Raw genomic sequence first — 22,339 nt, forward strand, 5'->3', positions numbered from 1 at the left:
TCATGTTCTTTTTCCTTTGTAAAAACGCAGCATGTTACTGGACTATTCTGAAATCCAAAGTATTCTGAAAATCTTTCTTCTGTTGATACTTCAGTGGTTTCTCTCTCATTTTATCTTTTGTTCCGCCACTTAGAGCACTTGGGTTCTGTAATGTACACTCCTAAGTGTAAAGAGAAACCTACTTGGAATATTGTTTTCCTGTGATTAAGAAAGTAATTGTAGAATTTTGTCTTTCTTAGAGTTCTTTATGTCAATACCATGAACATTTTGTGACAGTCCGTTAAAATTGAGTCAGGTATACCTCATGAATATTTATATTGAACTGAATCTATTATATGTTAATTGAATCTATAAAGATGTTCCTGAATGATTAGACAAAGACCACTGGGGAACGAAGAACAGTCTCTACAGGGCTTTGCCGGTACATGTGGGGGACATAGAAGACCTTTCTGCCCTCTAGGCCATATTTCTGTCCTAGTGGTTTTGTCTTCCTTTTTGTCTTATCCTGATTTTATGGCTGTTGTGATGAGAATGTTCAACAAGTAGAACCTGAGGCATGGGAAAAAGGGTCCTTACAGCCAGTCTTGTGAGGTGAGATAATTTTTTAATGATGTGTGATCATTTTTTAATGTATTTGCTACTTTGACGGTGGATAAAAAGAATACTACTCCCATAATTAAACTACATTGCTTTGCTGCATTTGGGGAGAACACAGAAATTGAAAAAAGTTCACATCTTCTTCAGGCTTCTCTTGATTTTTGTTTTGGCTCTTTCTAAATTTGATACTTGAGAATAGATGTTCTCTGAAGGCCAGGAATGGTTTATTAGACTCATGCTCATTTAGTATGACCCAGGTATGTTTTTGTTAAATAGTAATAATCCTAGAAGAATGGCTGTTGGGAACAAATCAGCTAACAGAGTAAAATCTGTGTAAAAATTTTAAAACAGCATTTAAAAATATTTGGAGATATTTGTTAATTTGTTCTTTTTATCTTAATGAAATCTAGAGAGGCTTGTGAAAATTAATTTGTAGGCAGTTTGGCTTCTGAATAGAAAGACTGTAAAGAGTAGCTAATAAAAAGTGTAGCAACTGTCACCAAACCCTCTTTTAAAAGCAGAAGAGTTGATGTTAGAAAATCCAAATTAGGGTACAAAGCAGACTGCATTTGTTGGGACACATTATAGCAACCCTGGGGGCACTTTCTTAACATCTGGGATTACTGTTCCCCTTTGTTTTTTATTCTGATAGAGATTAAAAAGGTATTTTCACCTTCAAATCCCCCAATAAGCCTATTTAGTGGAGGGAAATAGGACACACTGCTTTTGACTCTTTCTGAGCAAACTGAGCACACGTGAAAACCTCCGATATATTCCATCCCTCTCAATTTACATGACCATGAGGAAACTGAAACCTCGGGAGGTTAAATGACTTGCCCTGGGACAGACAGCTAGATGGTTCCTGCTGGAACTGGAGCCCCTCTGTTGGTTACCACGAGTGCCTTGTTTTCTGCTGCCTGTTTGATACCCAATCCTCTCCTGGTAAATTTTAGCAGCAACTGGTGTTGTCGGCACTTCACTCCTTGATCTCAGGTAATTCCCCCCACCCCCACGCCTTTTTTCAGTGGAGCTGCACAGTGTGAAGTCGAGGAGGGCAGAAGCTCAGGTGGAAACCATCCGGGGAGATAAGTGGGTCTCAGTTCACCGGGGAAAAGGCAAAAGAGTAAGAAAGATGTCTTGCAAGGGAGTGAAGTACTCTATGTAAACATGGCTGTGTACAATGACTCCTGAAGTTTGGGAGGGTACGATAGCTGTTATTTCTGACACTGGAGAAAATATCTTTAGGAAAAGAGAACACAAAAACAATTTTTTAGATAGATCATTGGTTTGCAAAAAGTATGCTTTTTGTGGGGACCACAAATATACATTTAACTGTATGACAAAAGGAACATTTGAATTTTTGCTTCCCAGACTCTGAAGTATGGAGAAACATTTAAGGGTGACAGAAAATGAAGGATGCCCATCAAACTTAGAGGAGTCCTTGCTCTAGAAAACATATGCACTGTGGCTATGAGAGAGGACCTCTTGGATTTAGGCGTGAAATGTTGTTAATAATTCTAAGGCACTGTGGCTAATTAGAAGAGTCTTTTGAAGGTAATAAATCAGAAGCATTTTAAAGGTACCTAATTGTTTACCTAAGAACCTGTGTGGAATTCTCAAAGGACTTAATTATTTGAAATTGTTAGCTTTTGTTATTGTAATTTTAAAACTGTCTTTACAGCCTTTATGTTTCTAAAAGTGTTTTGCACTCTTATATCCCTGATGCCTTAGAAATTTTATGAGTTTAACACACAGCACCTAAAACTATTATTGTTTTCCCTGGCCTTTTTTATTTTCTTGGTTACAAGTGTTCTTAACCAAGATGATTACCTATTGTTACACCGAAAGTGCTCTCCCAGGGTGCATAGGCAACTGCTCAAATGTGGTTATAATTCTTGTTTGCCCCTGGGTGGTTGCCAGCAGGGAATAAGGCATTATGGGAAGTAGTTTCTTTACCTTCCACAACAGGTGTCTTTGTCAGTGCACCTGAGTCAGATAGCATTGTGGAAGCACTGAGTCACTGGAGCAAAGGAAAATATGAAAGTCAGAGGAATTGCTTTCACAGCTAGAAAATGGTCCTGCAAGATAAATCGGAAACCTTCTGGTGCTAGTGAATGCACGAAGAGATTCACAGTATCCTTTAAAGTACTTCTGAAAAGATAAAAAGGAATTGAAAAGGTATGAACTGCCTGACGCTTTATAATACCTTGTCTCCTGACGACCATTTAATTTTTACCTGGTTAGTCAGCGTTAAGATGAATGTGCTGGAAGAATTTTTAAGGAAAATAATGCTTAAAAGGCAGAGCTGCATTGTAGGGAAAAATGAAGTGAAAATGCTTTACCAGCTCCAACAAGGGTCAAACTCAGTTTGAAGCTGTTTTAATCTTGAGGATTTATTTAAAGTATTGCATTTTCTGTTTAAATAAGCCTATTAGTCTTGCTTCTGTTTCCTAGCAATAAGGTGTTTTCCCCCTTCCGTGTATGTGTGTGTGTGTGCGCGCGTTTGTAATCTAGAATGCTATAGTATTGCAAAACTCTTCCAATCACATTTAAATGGAACCAGGTACTATTTAAGTAATCATGTTCATCTAGGTGGAAATATTTTAGAAAAACAAGGAAAAATAGACACTATAAATTTCATTCCAAGTTTTGTTTTCTGAAAAGCAGACTTAGACAATGTAATACTGCTATTAGTAATTAGGACTAAGAGTTCCAAACAGTATCTGTATTTGATTGTAGACCAACATTGCCAAACTGATTTCTAATTCTAATAAATAATATTTCTCTTGGTACTGCAGTGTCATAATCTATAAAAAGCAGAGAAGATAATAGCTTAATTAGAAATACTGGAAAGACAACTTTTGGAGGAGCTTTATCTGTCCTCCCCCCCTTTTTTATTTGCTTAATACTTTTCCCATGGAAATTAGCATACATTATATTTCCTGGTGATTTAGGCAACCTTGTAATGATAATTATGGGCAGCTTTCACATTTTTCATCGGGGCACATTGAGGTTCATTTACGGTCTCCAGCTGTACTTTAAAAAAAACGCTTCTGGTGGCTAAGGCACCAATAGTTCATTACTGTCTGCTGATTTGGGTAATTAAAAGAAACCTCTAAACTTAAAAATAGGGACCAAGAGAACAACTATCTATGAGAGAAAAATAATCAGTTTAGAAATGAGAACCTTGTGTTGCTTTCAGAATAACAAAAAGCTAAGCTCTCAATATCAAGAATTCTGTTTAAAATAGTCATGTTTTTTTAAGTGGGAGAAGAGGAAATGGTTATTCACTGATATTGCAGTCCCTGTTTCATTTTTATATTTTGGTACTTTTTTTCTTAACAGAAATACTCAGAGGGAAAAAAGAACCCTTTTATTTTTTTTTCGTACTTCAGGAGATAATTTTTAACTGCACCAAGAATTCTATAAATTCTGAACATCTAAAGGCTGCCATCTATTTTCTATGAATGTGAAAAAATAAGCAGTAAGAAAATCCACTTCTCCTCCAAGAAGAAGAATCTTGATATAATACAGAAGTAAGAAGATAAACTAAAAAAATTTCTATTTATCAAGAACATAACAATAAATCAACTTTTGTGTTTTTTGGTTTTTGTTTTTGCATTTTTGCTATTGGATATTTCCACACAGGAGACTTTTATTTCTCTTTTTGAAGTCTAAAGAAGATTTCCAAAAACTGAATTTTCCCAGCTGCTCTGTTAAGAATGCAGAAGGTGTTTATAGTGTATACTTCCTCCATAGATAAGAGACCTCTCTCAGTTTTCTACTGGGGATGAATTGCTAGACAAGCCTATGATAGCAGCTACTTTTCTTTTCTCCTTCTGGAATTTTGACACTTCACCCCCTCAAACTCAGGTGGGTGTGTGCATTGGCACTGAGCTGCCATAGGATTTTCCCTTGGATAGTCTGGTCTGTAGCTGGGGCAGCAGCTGCTGCTGTGGAAAGGCCAGCTGGCAAGATGATGGAAGAAATCTCCATTATGGTAGCCTATGACGCCCATGTTTTCAGCCAGCTGCACGATGAAGACTTCCTCACTAGTCTGGTGGCCATCAGCAAGCCCAGGTCTATGGTAGGTGGGGCCTTGCACACTACTCTGGGGCTCTTTTTTCTTTTCTAATATGATAGTTATACTCCTGTAGCAATTGAGGCATAACTTCCTGGGAATTAAAATAGAAGTATTGCTGTTAGCATTGTTGCAGCTACAAAAAGGTCTACAGGTTTTCAAGGATTTATTTACATAACTAAACAGTATTATACCTTAACAGTACATTTAAAAGTGTCCTAGGAGTAACACTTAGGTTAATGCTTTCTTATGTAGTGAGGTTGAGAGGAGTTTTATAGTGCCGAACATAAATTTGTCCCACATGTTTGCCTTGTATGTATGTGTATGATTGTTTGGGGAAGACCACCTACATATACACACGTATAATTCAGTCTTTCTGGTGTGGAGCATTTTTACCAGTGGGCCATAACATAGACATTAAGAATTGAACTATCTAAAAATCAAATAACTTTCAGAGTCTTTACATTATTACTAAGAACTATTATGAGTATAATCTTAGTTGGGATTTATAAATTTTTTTTTTAACCATTCTCCAAGAGTCTTAGATTGTATGTCCTGGCATAATAGAAAAACAAAGTCCTTGCGAGTGTTTGTTATTTCTTCTCTGTAGATGTCATCCTTATAATGGCCATTGATCCATACCTTTTAACAAAGTTTCCTAACTATTGTTGTAGTAACGTCTTATTCATTATATTCAGTAGCACTCATCACAAGCAACAGAATGAACAAGTATATGGTAATGATTATCTTACTAGTATGAAATCCTAATTCTCTATTTTAAGACATGGGAACCTTAAACATAATATGGCAATTTCTTCCAAAAATATATTGTAATGATAAAAAAAAGGGTGAGGGGGAACTCATAGGTTGATTTAAAAAGACTTAAGGGTTATATCAGCCTGATGCAGTGTACTGACATTGTTTCAATGCTGATTTGAACACACCATAAAAAAATTTATAAGATAATAGGGAAAATTTGACCACTAATTAGGTATTTAGTGATATTAGGAGAATTATTCAATTTTTGTGTATGCAGTAATATTTTGATTATGTTTAAAGTGATGATTTAGAGAGATTTATGGATATAGTTAATGATGATGATTAAGATAGGTAGGGATAGTTAATGTCTGCAAAGATTCAAAATGATCCAGTAGAGGGGTTGGTGATGTGGGTGAACTAAATGAATATGTGTTGATAATTGTTGAAACAGAAGGTGAGTACACAGGGATTCATTACACTCTCTCCTTTTGTAGATGTTGTATAGCTGCAGTTTAAAAGAATCAGCTGGACAAAAAAAAAACAAAAACAAAACAAATACAAAACCATAATATACTTCTGTAAGTGTTCATTAATAAAGAAATATCCAGCCTATTGCATTCTTTTCCTATTTAGTATAATTTCTATTTTTATAATTATATATATTATATGGAGATTATTGCCAATTCTTAGTTAACCATAAATATTACTATATATACCAAGTCAGGATAGGTTAGTTCACAGTTGTGGATAATCTTTAAACTTCATTTTAGCCATTAATTTTGCAATATTCCATCATGAAAACTTAATGAAAGAATTCAGAATTCTATTTCACTTTTTTCTGATGGTCCTATCAAGATCTTCTTAAGGGGTCTGAGCTGAGTCTTCAAAACCTTATAGGAATTTTCCAGGCCAGAGGGGAGAAGAAACAAAAACAGGGAGATGTAAAGTGACACAGTGTAGAGGACAGAGGAGGTTGAAGAGGTAGGCAGTGACCGGGTCATGGAGAGCGTCATGTGCTCAATAAATAAAAGACGTTGTGGGGTGTGCAGGTTGTGTGCTCACACATCTACAGGAGACAGGAAGAGAAAAAATGAATGAATGAATGAATGAGTATTAATATGCTTACCAGGGAACATTCTTCCATATTCTACATATTGATATATGTTACGCCTTGATGCAATTCTAGCTCCCCCAAAGGGGATTTAGCCCTGGAGTTTATTTGATATGAAATTTGGTCCCTAATGTGGAGTCTCAGAGGTGTGATAAGGACACAAAATACTGCTCTGTACACCAAACTTTTAAATAGTATAGACGTTCGGGTGTTAAATTTAATTGCAGAACTTTCTGGAGATACTGAGTTTTCTTTATCAGATTTGAAATTTTAAATAGTTTATTTACTGGTAACATCTTTTGGAGGTGGTATTTGGTTTTAGTTTATCTGGGAAAGTTATACTAAAATTGTGGTAAGATAAAATATTTATCATTTGCTTTTGATTCCATATTGAATTTTTTGCTTTGAGATGAACCCTTTAAATTGTATGAAAGAGATAAATACTCAGATTTTCTATAGTATAAAATAAAATCATATTGCTTCTCAATATGATTTATTACTGCACTGTGAAGCAAATTATATTCTTGCTAACATATAAAATCCCCTGGGTTTAGGTTGACTATTGCAAGGGTATTTAGAAACTTTCTTAGTACAGAATTAATTAAATATCTTTCTGTAATTGGACTTTGTTTCATAATAAGAGTTATCTTGATTCCTTAAATGGTAGAATACCAGTAAGTACAGTGTTTTTGGTGTGGACACTGAATCTTTTCATGTTCATAAGTAGCTCTGTGGCTTTCTGACTTTTTTTTTTATAAATTTATTTTTTATTTTTATTTTTGGCTGCATTGGGTCTTTGTTGCTGCGTGCGGGCTTTCTCAGGTTGCGGTGAGCAGGGGCTACTGTTCGTTCAGGTGTGCGGGCTTCTCATTGCAGTGGTTTCTCGTTGTGGAGCACGGGCTCTAGGCGCTTGGGCTTCAGTAGTTGTGGCAGGTGAGCTCTAGAGCGCAGGCTCAGTAGTTGTGGCACACAGGCTTAGTTGCTCCGTGACATGTGGGAACTTCCCGGGCCAGGGCACAAACCCATGTCCCCTGCATTGGCAGGCAGATTCTTAACCACTGTGCCACCAGGGAAGCCCTTTCTGATATTTTTGATGGAGACATATAGTGAAAAATATAAGACACTGTATACACAGGACTAAAAGAAAATTTGACTAAACCAGGTGATGTATTCAAGTTTTTTCTTCTGCTTTGTTATATTTAATTGTTTAAAGGCTAGTTGTGAGCAACCATTAATTTCAGAAATGTCTTGATTCACACTTTGAAAAATATGGCTATATCCTATTGATCCTTTAAAAATGAATGATATTTCAGGAAAATCACAGATCCCTTTACAGAGGTCCTTTTCGTAAATGACAGATAAGAAAAAGGATAAGAAAATCAAGCATAATTTCTCTTATCATCCACACACACAACATAAGATTACGTGGATCAGTGCTGTATTTGCTAAGATAAACTAAACAAAGGCCTAGAGTCACCACTAGCAGAAGTTAACAACTTTTAAATTACAACATGAATAAGTTGGTATGTAAGGTGAAAATCCGGTTTAATCAAAATGACTCGAGCATTGATAAAGCTGCCTCATTGGATGCAGCATTCTTGCCTTTCCTTAAATCCAACAGATTATTTTTTCTTTGGTCATTCACAGGCTTTGGTTGTTAACTCTTGCATTGTGAGACAAAACTGTACCCCTCCCCACAATCCTTCCCTTAGCACAAGTGCTCACACAAGGAATAATAAGTGAAGGAGGGAGTCTCTGAAGTTTTCCTGTCAGGACCTTCTGTCTCCTAGTGGAATGGCCAGCATTCCTCTCTACCACCTCCACCACTTCTAATTATTTTTATATCTGACTAGTATAAATAAAGGGAAAAGATCACACCTGTTACAGTTATTATGCATTCCAAAAGAAGGCTTTGAATGTGTATTTAAATTCAGAATATTCAATTTAATGTTTAAACAGTGAAAAGCCTAATAACCAATGCATACTCTGTCGAGCTTGAATATTTCATGTTAATTTATTTTCTACTGAATTATTTCAACTTTTTAATCTATAAAGTGGTTATGAAGGGAATACTGCTTTCCAATGTATGTTAGTAGAGGCCAGTATGTAATATTACAAACATTTTTGGGTTATTGCACATGCTGGGTATAAATACAATACCCCTTCCCCCAAAGACCTCACGATAAAATAAAAGAGAAGCAAAATCAGTATTTATGGGGCTGATATTTACTCTTTTAGGGTAGAACGAAGTGGAGAATAATTACCACTGATTGAACAGTGTGGAGGCAGAATTCCAAAGGGGGTGGAAGCAATTGAGTGAGGCTGTGAAGGCTGATCAGGTGTTGCCAGTGAGTAGAGAGTAGTAGGACCTTTCTGAGCAGGGCGAACAGATTGTGCAGAGGCCAAGAAGTTAACTATTTCAGAGGCTTTAAAGTTACAGTCCTCAGTTCAAATTTTACATCTGTTACTTACTGGTAAATTACTTCATTTCTCTAAGATTCAGTTTCCTCATCTGAAAAATGAGGGATATAGTAGCATTACATCACTAGATTACTTCAAGCATTAAAATGAGAGCGCTTGTATTTAGCACAGTGAAAGCTCTTACTTACTGCCTTCCCTTGTCACTGTTTGGAGAAGGCCTAAAGGAAAGAGTGGGTGAGTAGATGAGGTATCACAGGGATGTGGGAGAAGGCAGGGGGTGGGATGGACAAAATGGACTAGTTGGGTAACCCTGGCTAATTGCTTTGTTTGACTAGGGAATCACTATCAGGATATCAGTCCTACAGGAAACTTGAAGCCTTTTGCCGTGAAGATGGTGTAGAGCAGTGGTCCCCAACCTTTTTGGCCCCAGGGACCGGTTTCAGGGAAGACAGTTTTTCCACGGGGAAGGGGTTGGGGGCTGGGTGGCGGTTCAGTGGTGCAGGCGGTGCGCGAGCGATGGGGAGCCGCAGGTGAAGCTTCCCTCTTCGCCCGCCGCTCACCTCCTGCTGTGCGGCCCGGTTCCTAACAGGCTGCGGACCGATACCGGTCCACAGCCCTGGGGTTGGCGACGTTGGGTTGGGGGTGTAGAGGATCTTAGGTTTGAGCCTCAGGATGGTGAGAATGCAATGTGGAATTAATAAGAGGGATTTATATGGGCCGAACCATCTGCTGAGTAGATATATCAATTATTGCAGTAATAGGCAGTAGTGGACTGATGGGGGCCGCATCGCGTGCGGAAAAAAATTTTTAAAGAGCATTACCTGCTGTAATGCCCTTTAAAAATTGAGTTGACAGGAGTCTGGACTGCTTGACACTTTGACAGTAGCAGTGTGAATAAAGAAATTAGTCCACACATGATGTTTAGTTCTTGCAGTGGATAGGTACAGTAGTATTCCTTAGGAAGAAGCAAGCAGCTGATCTATACAAGAAGAGTAAATGATTGAGACAAGTTGAAAATTACTGTAAGCTTTCCACCTTATGAAATTGGCAAGACTGTTGTTGTGTCAGCTTGAATGGGAAAGTTGGATATCAAGCATGTAATGGAGAAAAGATGGCCCATTTTGGCTTTATTATGTTCCACATCTTGAAATTCTAGGTCACAGCATCACTGTAAGAGACTTGGTTGTTCAGTGGTTTGTCCATTAACAAAAACTGTTTACCCAGACTAACACATGTTTATACTCTATTAGCACTGGATATATGTTCTTAATGGACAGATACCAAAATAGCAGCACTGTGCGGTAAAGGAAGGGAGCTCTTCAGGGAGCTCCAGTTTCTCTGTTGTATAACTGGGAGATGAGGGTAAGCTTTCTGAAATTACTTCCTTCTTATTGGGTTGGCACATAGATTTCATCTAGCATGCCAAATTAAAAAAAAAAAATTCAGAGCAATTCCTTGTGCCAGAGACAGAGAAAACAATGAAATCAGTAGTTATTTCTAAATCTTCACTGCATATACAAAAATATTGATTAAAATAAAGCATAACACCAATTGACTCATCCATATTTTTAAAAACTGTTATTATCTGAATATTTTACATTCTCATTATTATTGAAGTGAACATATTTTGGTAGTATTTCATCAACTTCAGTTTAGCACAGGAAGCCAAATCGTCCCTCATGTGGTTTATTAGTTTTGATATGAGTTAAGGTTCTTATGGTTGCAAGTAATAAAATCTTGAGCTCTCTTAAACAAGGAAGGGAATTTATCATGTGGGCACCAGGTTGTGTTCCTTTAAACACAAGGGCAGGAGTTCAGCAGAGCTGGTACTAGACTGATGCTGGCAAACATTTTCCATATCTCATGCCATCTAATTAACTTCTCTCTTTGCATCTACTTTATCTCTTTCCCCAAGTTCTCTGCTTCTTCAATCCCATGGCTGAATATGGCTGCCGTACAGCATTCAGATTTATAGTTCTGTCATTTGCAGAGTTCAGTTGCTACCCCTGAATCACAACCGTAGATTCTTCAGGGAAAAATCTGAGTGTTAAGGGAGGTGACATAGTATAGAGTGGAGCCCAGGAGCACAGACCCTGGAGCCAAACTATCTGGGTCAAATCCCACCTCACCTCCAACTAGCTCATTTACTTTGGGCAGGTTACTTGACCTCTCTGAGTTTCATTTTTCTCATCTGTGAAATTGGAAGCATGTTAGAAGCGCCTTACAGGATTAAGTCAGTTAATACCTTAAAGCACTTATGAATACCCAACACATAGTAAGAGGTATATGTATATAAGCTGATATAATTCCGAACTGATTCTTCCTTTACAAAATCATGAAATAAAAGATTAACATTTAGCAAGACTTTATAAATTCACTATCTAAAGATCATTTAGGTTGTTTTGCTATTAAATATGAAATTATTAAACCAGCTTCTATGATAATTAGAACTCTTCTGCATTTAATCTTGTTTCAGATGTTGAGAAATAATCTTTCTATACTTGATTCTGGGGGTGGGGTTGATTTGTGAGTCAATTCAAAATATTTTTTTCAGAAGGTGTTACAGGAGCAGTTGACATGAAACATATAATATGTAAAATTTTTGTTTTATAAAATCATAGCTTGTCTACAGTGACTGAAAAATCTTATTCTAGTTTTTTGTTTGTTTTAGCACCCATATTTGCATTCGGTTTAGTAATTAATCCAAAATATTCATTGATCTGCTCCTATGTGCTATGCTGTATTTTTGGTCCTGGGAATCTAGGTGTGAGGAAGAAAGACCTGTGTCAATTGTGAATCTTATACTATTTGGAGGAGAGGTAAGACATGAATATTAGCTAATGATATCACTTATCAGCCAGTGATAAGTGTTATGCAGAGACTTAAAATGGAGTGATGTAATTAAAGTCTTTAATTGGAGGCTTTATGTTGGGTAATCAGTGAGTACCTCACTGGTGTCATTTGAGATCTGAATGACATCCAAGGGAAAATAAGGAAAAAAGAGTAGCTCAGGCAGAGGAAATCTCTGAGAGAAAGGCCCCAAAGTGGTACAGAGCTTGATATACTAGCAAAACAGTAGGATCAGTGTGGTTGGAGCACCATGTGCCAGGGGTAGACAGTGGTAAGAAATGAGGCTGGGGGAGGAGTTGGGGGTCAGGTTATGATGTAGGGCTTTGTAAGTCAGAAGAAGGGATTGAGGTTTTATTCCTTATATCATGGCCTGTATTCATGTCTAATGAATCAGATTTTAGACTTGGTAACAGAAATTTTAAATGATGATTAAATTATCAGAGAAGCCAGTATTACATCAAAAACTCACCACAGAAACTAACACACCATTGTAAAGCAATTATACTCCAATAAAGATGTTTAAAAAAAAATTTTTTTTAGGACACTGCTAGAACCCAAAGCAAAATGTTCACGGAAATCCATCAGTAGATTCATGCATAGGCTAGTTTTAATTCTTATTTACGCTGCCCTGTGATTATTCATCTGGAAAAAATGAAATGATCCAGTTGTCAAAATCAAGAAAGAGTTTTTCAAGACCAAAGAAAAAAATAAACATGAGGCAAAGATCTTTTCAGGAAAAAGAAAACAACAACTCACCACAGTGCTCAAGCTCAATATGAAATCAAATTGTGGCATTCAAATTCAATGCAAGGACTACAGGCTGGCTTATGAACGGGATTTGCAACAAAACAAGCAAAAATAACACCGTTGCTCTGATTATTGTAATGCCCACAATAGAATTTCTAACAGGCTGAAATATTGAGGAAACCCTCTTATCTGACACAGCCAGGCCTGTAGTTGGTTGGTTAACAGAAAATGTTAGTTTAGGTGAAGCATTCAAAATAGTACATACTAACTCACATAAACATTTATTTTAATTTAAAACATAAATACATATTATCAATTTTGTTATAGGGCCTTTGATGCCTTTGAATAGGAGTTCTGAAATACATAATGCTTTGTCATTTCAGTTTCCTGAAGAGGGGCAATAAATTAATAAACTCATAAAGCAATCTAAAGCAAACTTTACAGTTTTTTTATAACTATTTTTACCTCTTCGATGGTGGCATTGCCACCATTTAATGTGACAGTGACTTTTGTATTTAACCAGTCATCTTTGTTGCCTTTCCAAATAGCTCAACTTAGTTTTTATAGAAATAGCAGCTCAGTTTCTTTTCACATTCATTTTATTATGATCATAAACATGTTTGGGAATCAGTTCAGTTAACTCTTTTTTAAGCATAAATTCAGTTGTGGGAACAGCCTAGTAGCCACAGGAGTTCAACACGCCCAGAATATCAGACTTCTTTGATAGAACAGAGAGCATTAGTTAGTCGAGGTTTTTAAAGAGTATTATTTATCATATATTCTTAGATATTGCTGCGTAGCAAACGGCCATAAATCTTGGTGGTGGCAGATAATAATAGGCATGTATCTTTTGCCTTATGAGTCTTTGGGTGGCAACGTTTGGCAGAACATGGCTGGGCATACTTGGGCATGGCTGAGCTTACTCGGCTCAGGACCCAGGTTTGGTTAGATCTGTTGTTCCACACCTCTCACTCTTCTGAGATCAGCAGGCTATCTGGAGTGTGCTCTTTTCATGACAGAGTTTAGAAGTTCCTAGAGTGGTCATTAGGAACATTTTTTTTTTTTTTTTTTTTTTTTTGCGGTACGCGGGCCTCTCACTGTTGTGGCCTCTCCCGCTGCGGAGCACAGGCTCCTGACGCGCATGCTCAGCGGCCATGGCTCACGGGCCCAGCCGCTCCACGGCATGTGGGATTTTCCCGGACTGGGGCATGAACCTGTGTCCCCTGCATCAGCAGGCAGACTCTCAACCACTGCGCCACCAGGGAAGCCCGGTCATTAGGAACATTTGATGGCTCTTAAAGGCCTAGGCTTAGAGCTAGCACACTTTGATTTTTGTCCATGTTCCATTGGCCAAAGCAAGTCAAAAGGCCACTTCCAACATAGTGGGTCAGGAAAGTATACCCCATCTTACAGGTTGGAAGAGAGGAAAACAAATATTTGCTGAACAATCATCCACCACATGTATAATAATTGACTTTTTATGTGATCGTCATGGTTAGGTTAGCTATCTAAAATATATAAACACTGTGTTTCTCAACAGCATACATAGTTTATATTCACCAAAGCTGTATATCCACAGATTTGTCATCAGAAAATGACATATACACATTGAAAATACAGTAAAACCTGATTGAAATTTAAGCTTAGCAAACACTCTATTACCCTTTTTCATTTTTCTTGGAACTTTTAAGTGGATCAGTACTCTTCTTTCCTGTCCCTCCCAAAAATGATTAAAAACAGAAATCTCTTTTCTCCAGTGAGATTCCTTGTGTGCCAACCATGGAATTGTTGGCATTGTTATTCCAACCTTTATAGCTCAGGGATTCTTAGCAGTTTTGTGGTCACTGTCTCCTTTTGCAGTTTGGTTAAGTCTATGGACCCCTTATCAGAAAACTTTTTAAATGCATAAAATACACTAAATTAAAGGAAACCAATTATATTGAAATATAGGTATCAAAATAGAGAAGAATAAGATTTTTGAACATTGAGATATAACATTATATTGGTTTCAGGTGTACAACGTAATAGCTCTACATATGTATATATTGCAAAATGATCAAAATAAGTCTAGTTAACTGCACATAGTTTATTTCTTTGTGATGAGAACTTTTAAGATCTACTCTTTTAACAACTTTCAAATATACAATAGAGTATTATTAACTAAAGTTAATGTGTCAACCCCAGGATTTATTTTATTCCCAGGACTTATTTATTTTATAACTGGAAGTTTATGTCTTTGGACCACCTTCACCCATTTTGCCCACTCCCTACCCCCCAAAATCCGATTTATGATACAGTAGTATGTGCTTTTTTTTATTAACACATTAAATGACAAGATATGGTAGCTAGTAGAATAACTACTATAATTCTAAAAAAGTCATAAATATAGATAGTATTTTGAGATATATGCAATTACTGCAATGTGAATGAAAATATCTGTAAGGTCTGTTGATGACAGAATCACAAATACTGCAGTGGATTGTTGCCTACATTCATGATTTAAAAGAGCTGATAGGGCTTCCCTGGTGACGCAGTGGTTGAGAGTCTGCCTGCCGATGCAGGGGACGCGGGTTTGTGCCCCAGTCCGGGAAGATCCCACATGCCGTGGAGCGGCTGGGCCCGCGAGCCATGGCCGCTGAGCCTGCGTGTCCGGAGCCTGTGCTCCGCAACGGGAGAGGCCACAACAGTGAGAGGCCCGCGTACCACAAAAAAAAAAAAAAAAAGCTGATAAATTTCAGAGGTTCAGGAAAATAAAGATATTTTTTCCATTCAAGCTCAAGGACACTGAATTCTCTCCATAATTCCCTAAAATAACATTTAACTTATATTTTATGAGACATGAAGGTAACTTTTCCTTTCCTTATGGCCACCTAGGAGAACTTTGACCATGCCTGTCAGTTTTTGTCTTCTTGAGTATATAGAAAAATACTTGTGAAACTTGTGCGATTATTTGATTAGTCTCTCATTAACACGTAACCTCCATGAGAAGGCTATGTCTTTTTTTTTTTTTTTACCATTGTATCTGCAGCCCAGCATTGTACCTGGTGCATTGTATGCTCTCTGTACATATTTAATTGATAGTATTGGAGGGGAAAAAATGAAGCACTGCATAAGTGTAATCATGGTCTGCAGTGGATAATATGTTTGTGACAATTGGATGCATTCTTAAATATCTGTACACATAAGATAGGGAAAGTTATTTTTAAAATCTTTTTATCCTCAGACTTTTATACTAAATTCTTATAAAATTGATTGTAGAATTAGGTTAGAGTCTAGCTGAGTACTTAAATATTAGTTCTTAACTGTTAAAAAATAATGCATTGCTTATTTCGGTTATGGCTTATTCAGTGGCTCATTTAACATGCATAACTCCTATGTGCAATGCACTGTGTTAACCTTTAAGGTACCTTCCAAGAAATAACAATCTAGTTTGGGAGACAGCCATGTAAACAGTTATTATGAAGCATTGATGTGAGCACTGTTAGAGATGGGTTAGATCCCTGCCTCTCCTTTTGTGTGCCTGTCACATCCCCCACCCTGGGCACTCACTGAAATGAGATATTCTACCTGCTTTTCTGAGTTGTACCTTGAGGTTCAGTGTCCTTGCAGGTTGTTTTTATTTCCCCTCTCTACCTACCACAGCACCTGGCACAAAATATCTGCAGTCCAATATTCTAATGAATGAATGAAGGAGATGATGGAGGAGAGTATGGGAAACAGAGATACTATCAAAAGATGTGAACACTTTTTTTAGCATTTTGATTTTTAAACTTTTACAGTTTTACCTTTTGAATAAGTAGCACATTCACATGGTTTAAAATTTCAGTAAGTATAAAATGGTATCCAGTGAAGTTGTTCGTGTTGTCCCAGTGAAGTTCTTATTATTCAGAAGTATCCTTCCAGAAATATTTTATGCAAATACAAGCAAATTTGTGTGTATTCTTCCCCTCCCTTTTTACAGAACTTTTGGTGTCCCATTATTTTCCTTTGCTTTTCTCATGTAACAATATGTGTTAGAGATTCTTCTATGTCAGTACATCAAGGATTCCTTATTTATTTGATAGCCACATAGTATTTCACTATTTTTGTAATATGTTTAACCAACTCCCAATATATGTGTATGTAGAGTTGTTCCCAGTATTTTGCTGTTACAAACAATGGTGCTGCAAATAATCTTTTTTATGTCATTTCACAAAAGTGTGAGAATATCTATAGGTTCAGTTCCTAGGAGTGGAATTGCTAGGTTGAAGGGTATGTATATTTGTAATTTTGATATATAGGGCTAAATTGCTCTCCTTAAAAGATGTATCATTTCACCCACCAGCAATGTATTTCTGTGCCCATTTAAGGGTGGAAACTTATGAGAAACATTCTAAAGAAAAAAAGTAGAAAATTTTCACGTGGTCACGTGGAGAGGAAGGATGTTCCAGGTAGAGGGAAGAACACTTTCAGAAGCACCACAGGACTGAGAAAAAGGTAGCACGTCTAGAGATTTCATCTTGTTCCATCTGGCTAGCATATGAGAGGAAGGCCAGGAAGTAGGAAAAGAATGGGAGTTGGTCATGAAAGGTTTTGTGTGTTATGCTAAGGGACCAATATTTTAAATTCTAGACAAAGGTTTTGAGTAGGGAAATGATGTACTAAAGTTGATTAATACATATTACAGAAAGAATAGCTGTTTGTATCATTTATTTAAAATGAAGCATACCAAATAAGTCTATTCCCTAAAATCTTGCAACTTAAAGGTTTTTTTCTCTCATTAATGAGTAAAATAATGTTGATTACACAAAATTTGGAAAATAACATATAAATAAAAACTAAAACAGAAATTACTCAAAATTTTATCACTCAGAGACTCTCTCTATCCAAAGAACTCCTGTGGTCCTTAAAACAATAAAAGAAAATCAATATATGTATTAGGTTAAAAAAGACAGACAGTGATTTCCAAAGACAGCCACTTGTTAAGAGATTCTTGTAATTTCTTCCGGAAAGAAAAGAAAAACTAGTAATTATTCCTGCATAAATCACAGCATAATTGTTATTGTAGGGATATATAATGAAGGCCTTTTCTTAAACATATGGGTGCCTTTTAGAGACATAAAGAACCATTTTGTTTTTATTTTCTTTAAGGGCCTTACTACAGCCTTGAAATCAGCGGTCCCCAACATTTTTGGCACCAGGGATCAGTTTTTCCACAGACTGTGGGTTGAGGGGCATGGTGCAGGCGGCAATGCGAACAATGGGGAGCGATGGGGAGCGGCAGATGAAGCTTTACTCACTCCCCCACCACTCACCTCCTACTGTGCAGCCCAGTTCCTAACAGGCCTCGCACTTGTACCGGTCCTTGGCCCTGGGGTTGGGGACCCCTGTTTTATTTTTTAAAAAACATTAATTACTTAATTTATTTGGTTGCCCTGGGTCTTAGTTGTGCCTTGCCGGCTCCTTAGATATGGCACTTGGGCTCCTTAGTTGTGGCATGTGAACTCTTAGTTGCGGCATGCATGTGGGACCTAGTTCCCTGACCAGGGATCGAACCTGGGCCCCCTGCACTGGGAGTGTGGAGTCCCATCCACTGTGCCACCAGGGAAGTCCCTTGGGCACCCCTGTTTTAAATAAACCCTGATTACATGTACTGTTTTTCCTCTTTGTGGCATTTCACCGGCAGGTACTTCTCTAATTAGGATCTCAACAATTATCAGCCGTACAAAATGTGTGGAAGGATGGTAAGTTTCAGAAAGCTGGGGTTCACAGTTCATACTCAGTAGTCCTCTTGTGGAATAATCCTAGTATTATTAATAGCCAAGTCTTCCACTTGTAGGGTCTGTTGGAACAGTTTGTGGCAGATCCTTTCCAGGCTGTTCTTTGAGAATAGGATTTGAGAAACATCATCTCCAAGTCACTGATGCTCTGTTTAAATGCATGTGTGCTACCAATGCATGCTTCACAGGTACCTTCAAATAATTTTTTCCCTCCTTGATTAGATCCTAAGAATTATAAGGGGAAGGGGAGGAAGGTCCTAGGTGCATTTACTGAGCTGTCTATTAAAGAACTCCAAGCTGGTAGATTGTGACAATAATTCTGATGTTTTGGGATTCAGTATATCCAAGATAATGGTAAACCATACATATACACATGTGATAAATGGTGGAATCAGCAAAATCTTTCTTAATCGTTAAAAGGTGACCTTTGGTTAGAAGCCCAAAAGCTCTGCAGTGCCCTCCAACCTAACAGACACACTTACGTTAATTTGATTCCTTCATGTAAAACGATCATTTTTATCGCTCCTGCCTGAAAGGCACAAATTGCTTTCTCTCTTGGGTGTAGGCTGTTCAGCTTTCTTCTTATTAAAGAGACACAAGATTTATGTCTATTTAGAAGATTAATGTCACCTGTAAATATGTAGTCTAATTTGTCATTGGCTTGAACTCTTCAAAGAAGATATGAAAAACAACGTGTAACTTAGCACTCAAGACTGTTGCAAACAAGAATGAGATGTTTTCAAGGATCAGCCTTCCCAGTGATGGAAGGCTGCAGAGAGGATATGAGAGAAGGCTGGGGTACATCTGAATATATTTTGTCTAATTAAGACGGCCATTACTGAGGTGGCTGGACTCACAAGTTCATTTTCCTCCTAAGAAGGACCTTCACCTATTTCCTCAGGAAGTGAGCACTCTTTGTAATCATTGGTGGAAGTGGAGCTTAGCACACTGCATTTGATGCAAGAGGGTTGAAACTGGGCCCAGGGGAGAAAAGAGGTCATTTGTTAACGACACTTGCCAAGACACAAAGACTTTTTCTCAAACCTTACCAGATCAAAACATGGTAGAGGGTCTACAAAATTGGTCAAATAAGTAAATGGAATAACTGAATGAAACTATTCATTTCTGTTAATTAGAAATAATAGAAACTGTCCCAAGTATTTTCTGCAGAGTTGAGAATAGAGTACTGAAAATATTTAAAGGGTATACAAATTTGAAGTGATATTGGTATCCCACAGTAAATTACCATTTGTCGCCTCCTCTAAGCAATCTTCAAGGGGAAAACAGAAATTAAAATAATGTAAAAGGTACTAATTCCATCCAGAGTGAAATGAAGGCATTCACCCTACTCAATCTTTTAAACTATGTGGAAGTTTTTAATATATTGAACATATCTGAACATGATATAAAATGACTATGAATTCATACTGAAAAATTTCACTTACCTGTGACCTATTTAGACCAAACGCATAGGATTCAGCTTGCTTCTGGCCTCAGGAGCCTGGGCCCAGCTGTGCCAGGATAAGTGTGACAATGACTGTGTGACCACAGCACTGCTGACATTAGACTGAACCATGTTGCTCTAAGTGTCTCAGTGGCCCAGCTGCTTGTATAATTGGTCTTCCTCAGTTTTTAGAGAATTTTTTATAGAACAGTAAAATGTACTTGCCTTTGGTACTCCCTACAAAGAGAAAGAATTAATTTCCTTTCTTGATTCTGCACTGACTTCATGTTAAGAGATTTGGAGTGATTATAGGATATTAGTTACACTCGCAAATTAGGATGGAAGGGAATTGACATAGTAAGGAACTTAGAGGGGTCAGGGTCCAGAAGTCCTACACTGTTATAACCTGGGTTGCATCTTAATAGTGCTAAAATGACACAATAAAAAGAATCACACATTACTTTTTTTTTTTTTTTTTTTTTGCAGTACGTGGGCCTCTCACTGTTGTGGCCTCTCCCGTTGTGGAGCACAGGCTCCGGACACGCAGGCTCAGCGGCCATGGCTCGCGGGCCCAGCCGCTCCGCGGCATGTGGGATCTTCCCAGACCGGGGCACAAACCTGTGTCCCCTGCATCAGCAAGTGGACTTTCAACCACTGCGCCACCAGGGAAGCCCCACACATTACTTTTTAACTTAATTCACTTAATTCAGAATTCTTTTTAAACTTATTTAATCTTAACAAAATTCTAGGCTTATTTTACAGATGGTCAGGCTGAAGCACAGATTAATTAAGGTAACTAGCTCAAGAACACACTGCAGGAAAGTAGTAAAGTCAGAATTTGAACACAGGCTCCCTGGCTCTAGGGCAGTGCTCTTCATCATTATTCAAAATGCATGGCGTTATGCTTTGTTCTCACTCATTATTTATACCGAATATTCCTTTGATTATATACCCCTTTAATTATCAGAATCCTGAACTTTGCTACACTTCAGCAGTTTCTAAGGAAAGGTGATCAGTTAGACATTAAAACGGTAATTAACGTTTCCTTAATTTCTGTAACATGGATCCTGAAGGCGAAAGATTGCTCTGACGATGATTGGTACTGTTACTATTAGATTTTTATTCACTTTCTTTCGGGTATGTGGATATTAAGGTAAACGTGCTTATTTAAATTCTAAGAGTTCCATGTGTGACTCTGCATTCTATACACGAAAAGGGAGCCTTGTTCTTCTTCTAGCAAGCATACTTACAAAGACTAAGTAAACCAGTTAACAGTTCTGTTTATTTTGAATTTCCCTGACTGTGGAGAAGGCATATGCTAATGAGAAAGTTATTGTTCGAATGTAGAACTGCTGCCGTCTTACTTGAATCTCATTTTTTCGGTCTGTTTATTCAAATAAGTCTGTGAACTTACTAGTGTAATAGAAAAAAACTTTGATAGTCTAGAAACTGGCAGTTTAGAAGAAGATCAGACAGGTACAGAGGTGGCTTATAATAAAAATTATCTTTGGACAGTTTCTTAAAGGAAGGACACTTAATTACATAAAGGAAATCTATTTTTTGTTAGCATGTTTATCAAATGTATAGAGGACCCAATGTGGATGGCCAGTGTATTGGTTGACAGAATCAGGACCCAGAAGAGTCTGGCTGGAACAATGTGTCCATGAAACATAATAGGGTATATGAGATTCAAATCCAAAAGAATTCTGTGTAGTGTAGCATATTAACAGCATTTGATAGGTATTTTTAGTAATTATAAGCTAACTTAAGCCTTTGTAAAACTGAGTATTTATTAACTACGTACTTTGAGCCCAGCAATGTTAGTGGAGTCAGTGCTGAGCTTCCATTAGAGAGCCAGCTCAGTGGGGTTCCTACCTTCATGGGGTTTACAATCTAGTAGGCAAGATAGATGTTAAACAATCTCCACAAAAGGTTAAGGGTTTTATGAAGAGAGGGAGACCTGAGTCCTAAGGGGACTTATAGGGAGATCTAGTCCAACTTAGGGGGTCTAGGTTCTGTGGCAACATATAGGGAGAACTAATCTAAGTTTGAGATCAGGAAGGCCTGAGGGATGAGTAGGACTTAGTCAACTGAAGAGAATGAGGGTAAGGGGAAGAGTGTTCCAGTAAGAGGAGGAAGCATATTCTAAGTCTCAGAAATGAGCAGAAAAACTTAAAGAAATGGGGTGGAGAGTGCTGGGTGAGGGAAGCAAGGAATGGCTCAAAATTAGGCTAGAGAAGATAGAACCAGATCACGAGGAGCTTTAATAGCCGTGTTAAGGAAATTGGACTTCAAACACAGGGCGATGGAACACTTTCAAGGTTTTCAGCAGGGAAGACATTAATTTTATGACACAGTCAAAAACACTAGGCTAGGGCTTCCCTGGTGGCGCAGTGGTTGAGAGTCCGCCTGCTGATGCAGGGGACACGGGTTCGTGCCCCGGTCCGGGAGGATCCCACATGCCATGGAGCGGCTGGGCCCGTGAGCCATGGCTGCTGAGCCTGCGCGTCCGGAGCCTGTGCTCCGCAACGGGAGAGACCACAACAGTGAGAGGCCCGCGTACTGCAAAA

The 22,339-nt window shown here is 37.8% G+C and overlaps 1 protein-coding gene across 11 annotated transcripts in view; it reads left to right on the forward strand.

The window, feature by feature from the left end:
• Nucleotides 1–22,339, forward strand: part of RABGAP1L (RAB GTPase activating protein 1 like) — a 687,421-nt gene that overhangs the window by 593,513 nt on the left and 71,569 nt on the right. For 2 of the 11 annotated variants that reach the window (XM_067728706.1, XM_067728710.1), the window contains exon 2: nt 3,943–4,684. The exons of 7 other annotated variants lie outside the window; for them this stretch is intronic. In XM_067728706.1, coding sequence (XP_067584807.1) covers nt 4,574–4,684 — 111 coding nt within the window. In that variant the 5' untranslated portion in view covers nt 3,943–4,573. Of the gene's footprint in view, nt 1–2,625; nt 2,776–3,942; nt 4,685–22,339 lie in introns of those variants that run through there. 2 more of the 11 variants (XM_067728707.1, XM_067728702.1) reach the window with 2 other exon arrangements.

This window comes from Pseudorca crassidens, chromosome 2, assembly GCF_039906515.1.
Source record: "Pseudorca crassidens isolate mPseCra1 chromosome 2, mPseCra1.hap1, whole genome shotgun sequence".
Classification (NCBI taxonomy): Eukaryota; Metazoa; Chordata; class Mammalia; order Artiodactyla; family Delphinidae; genus Pseudorca; species Pseudorca crassidens.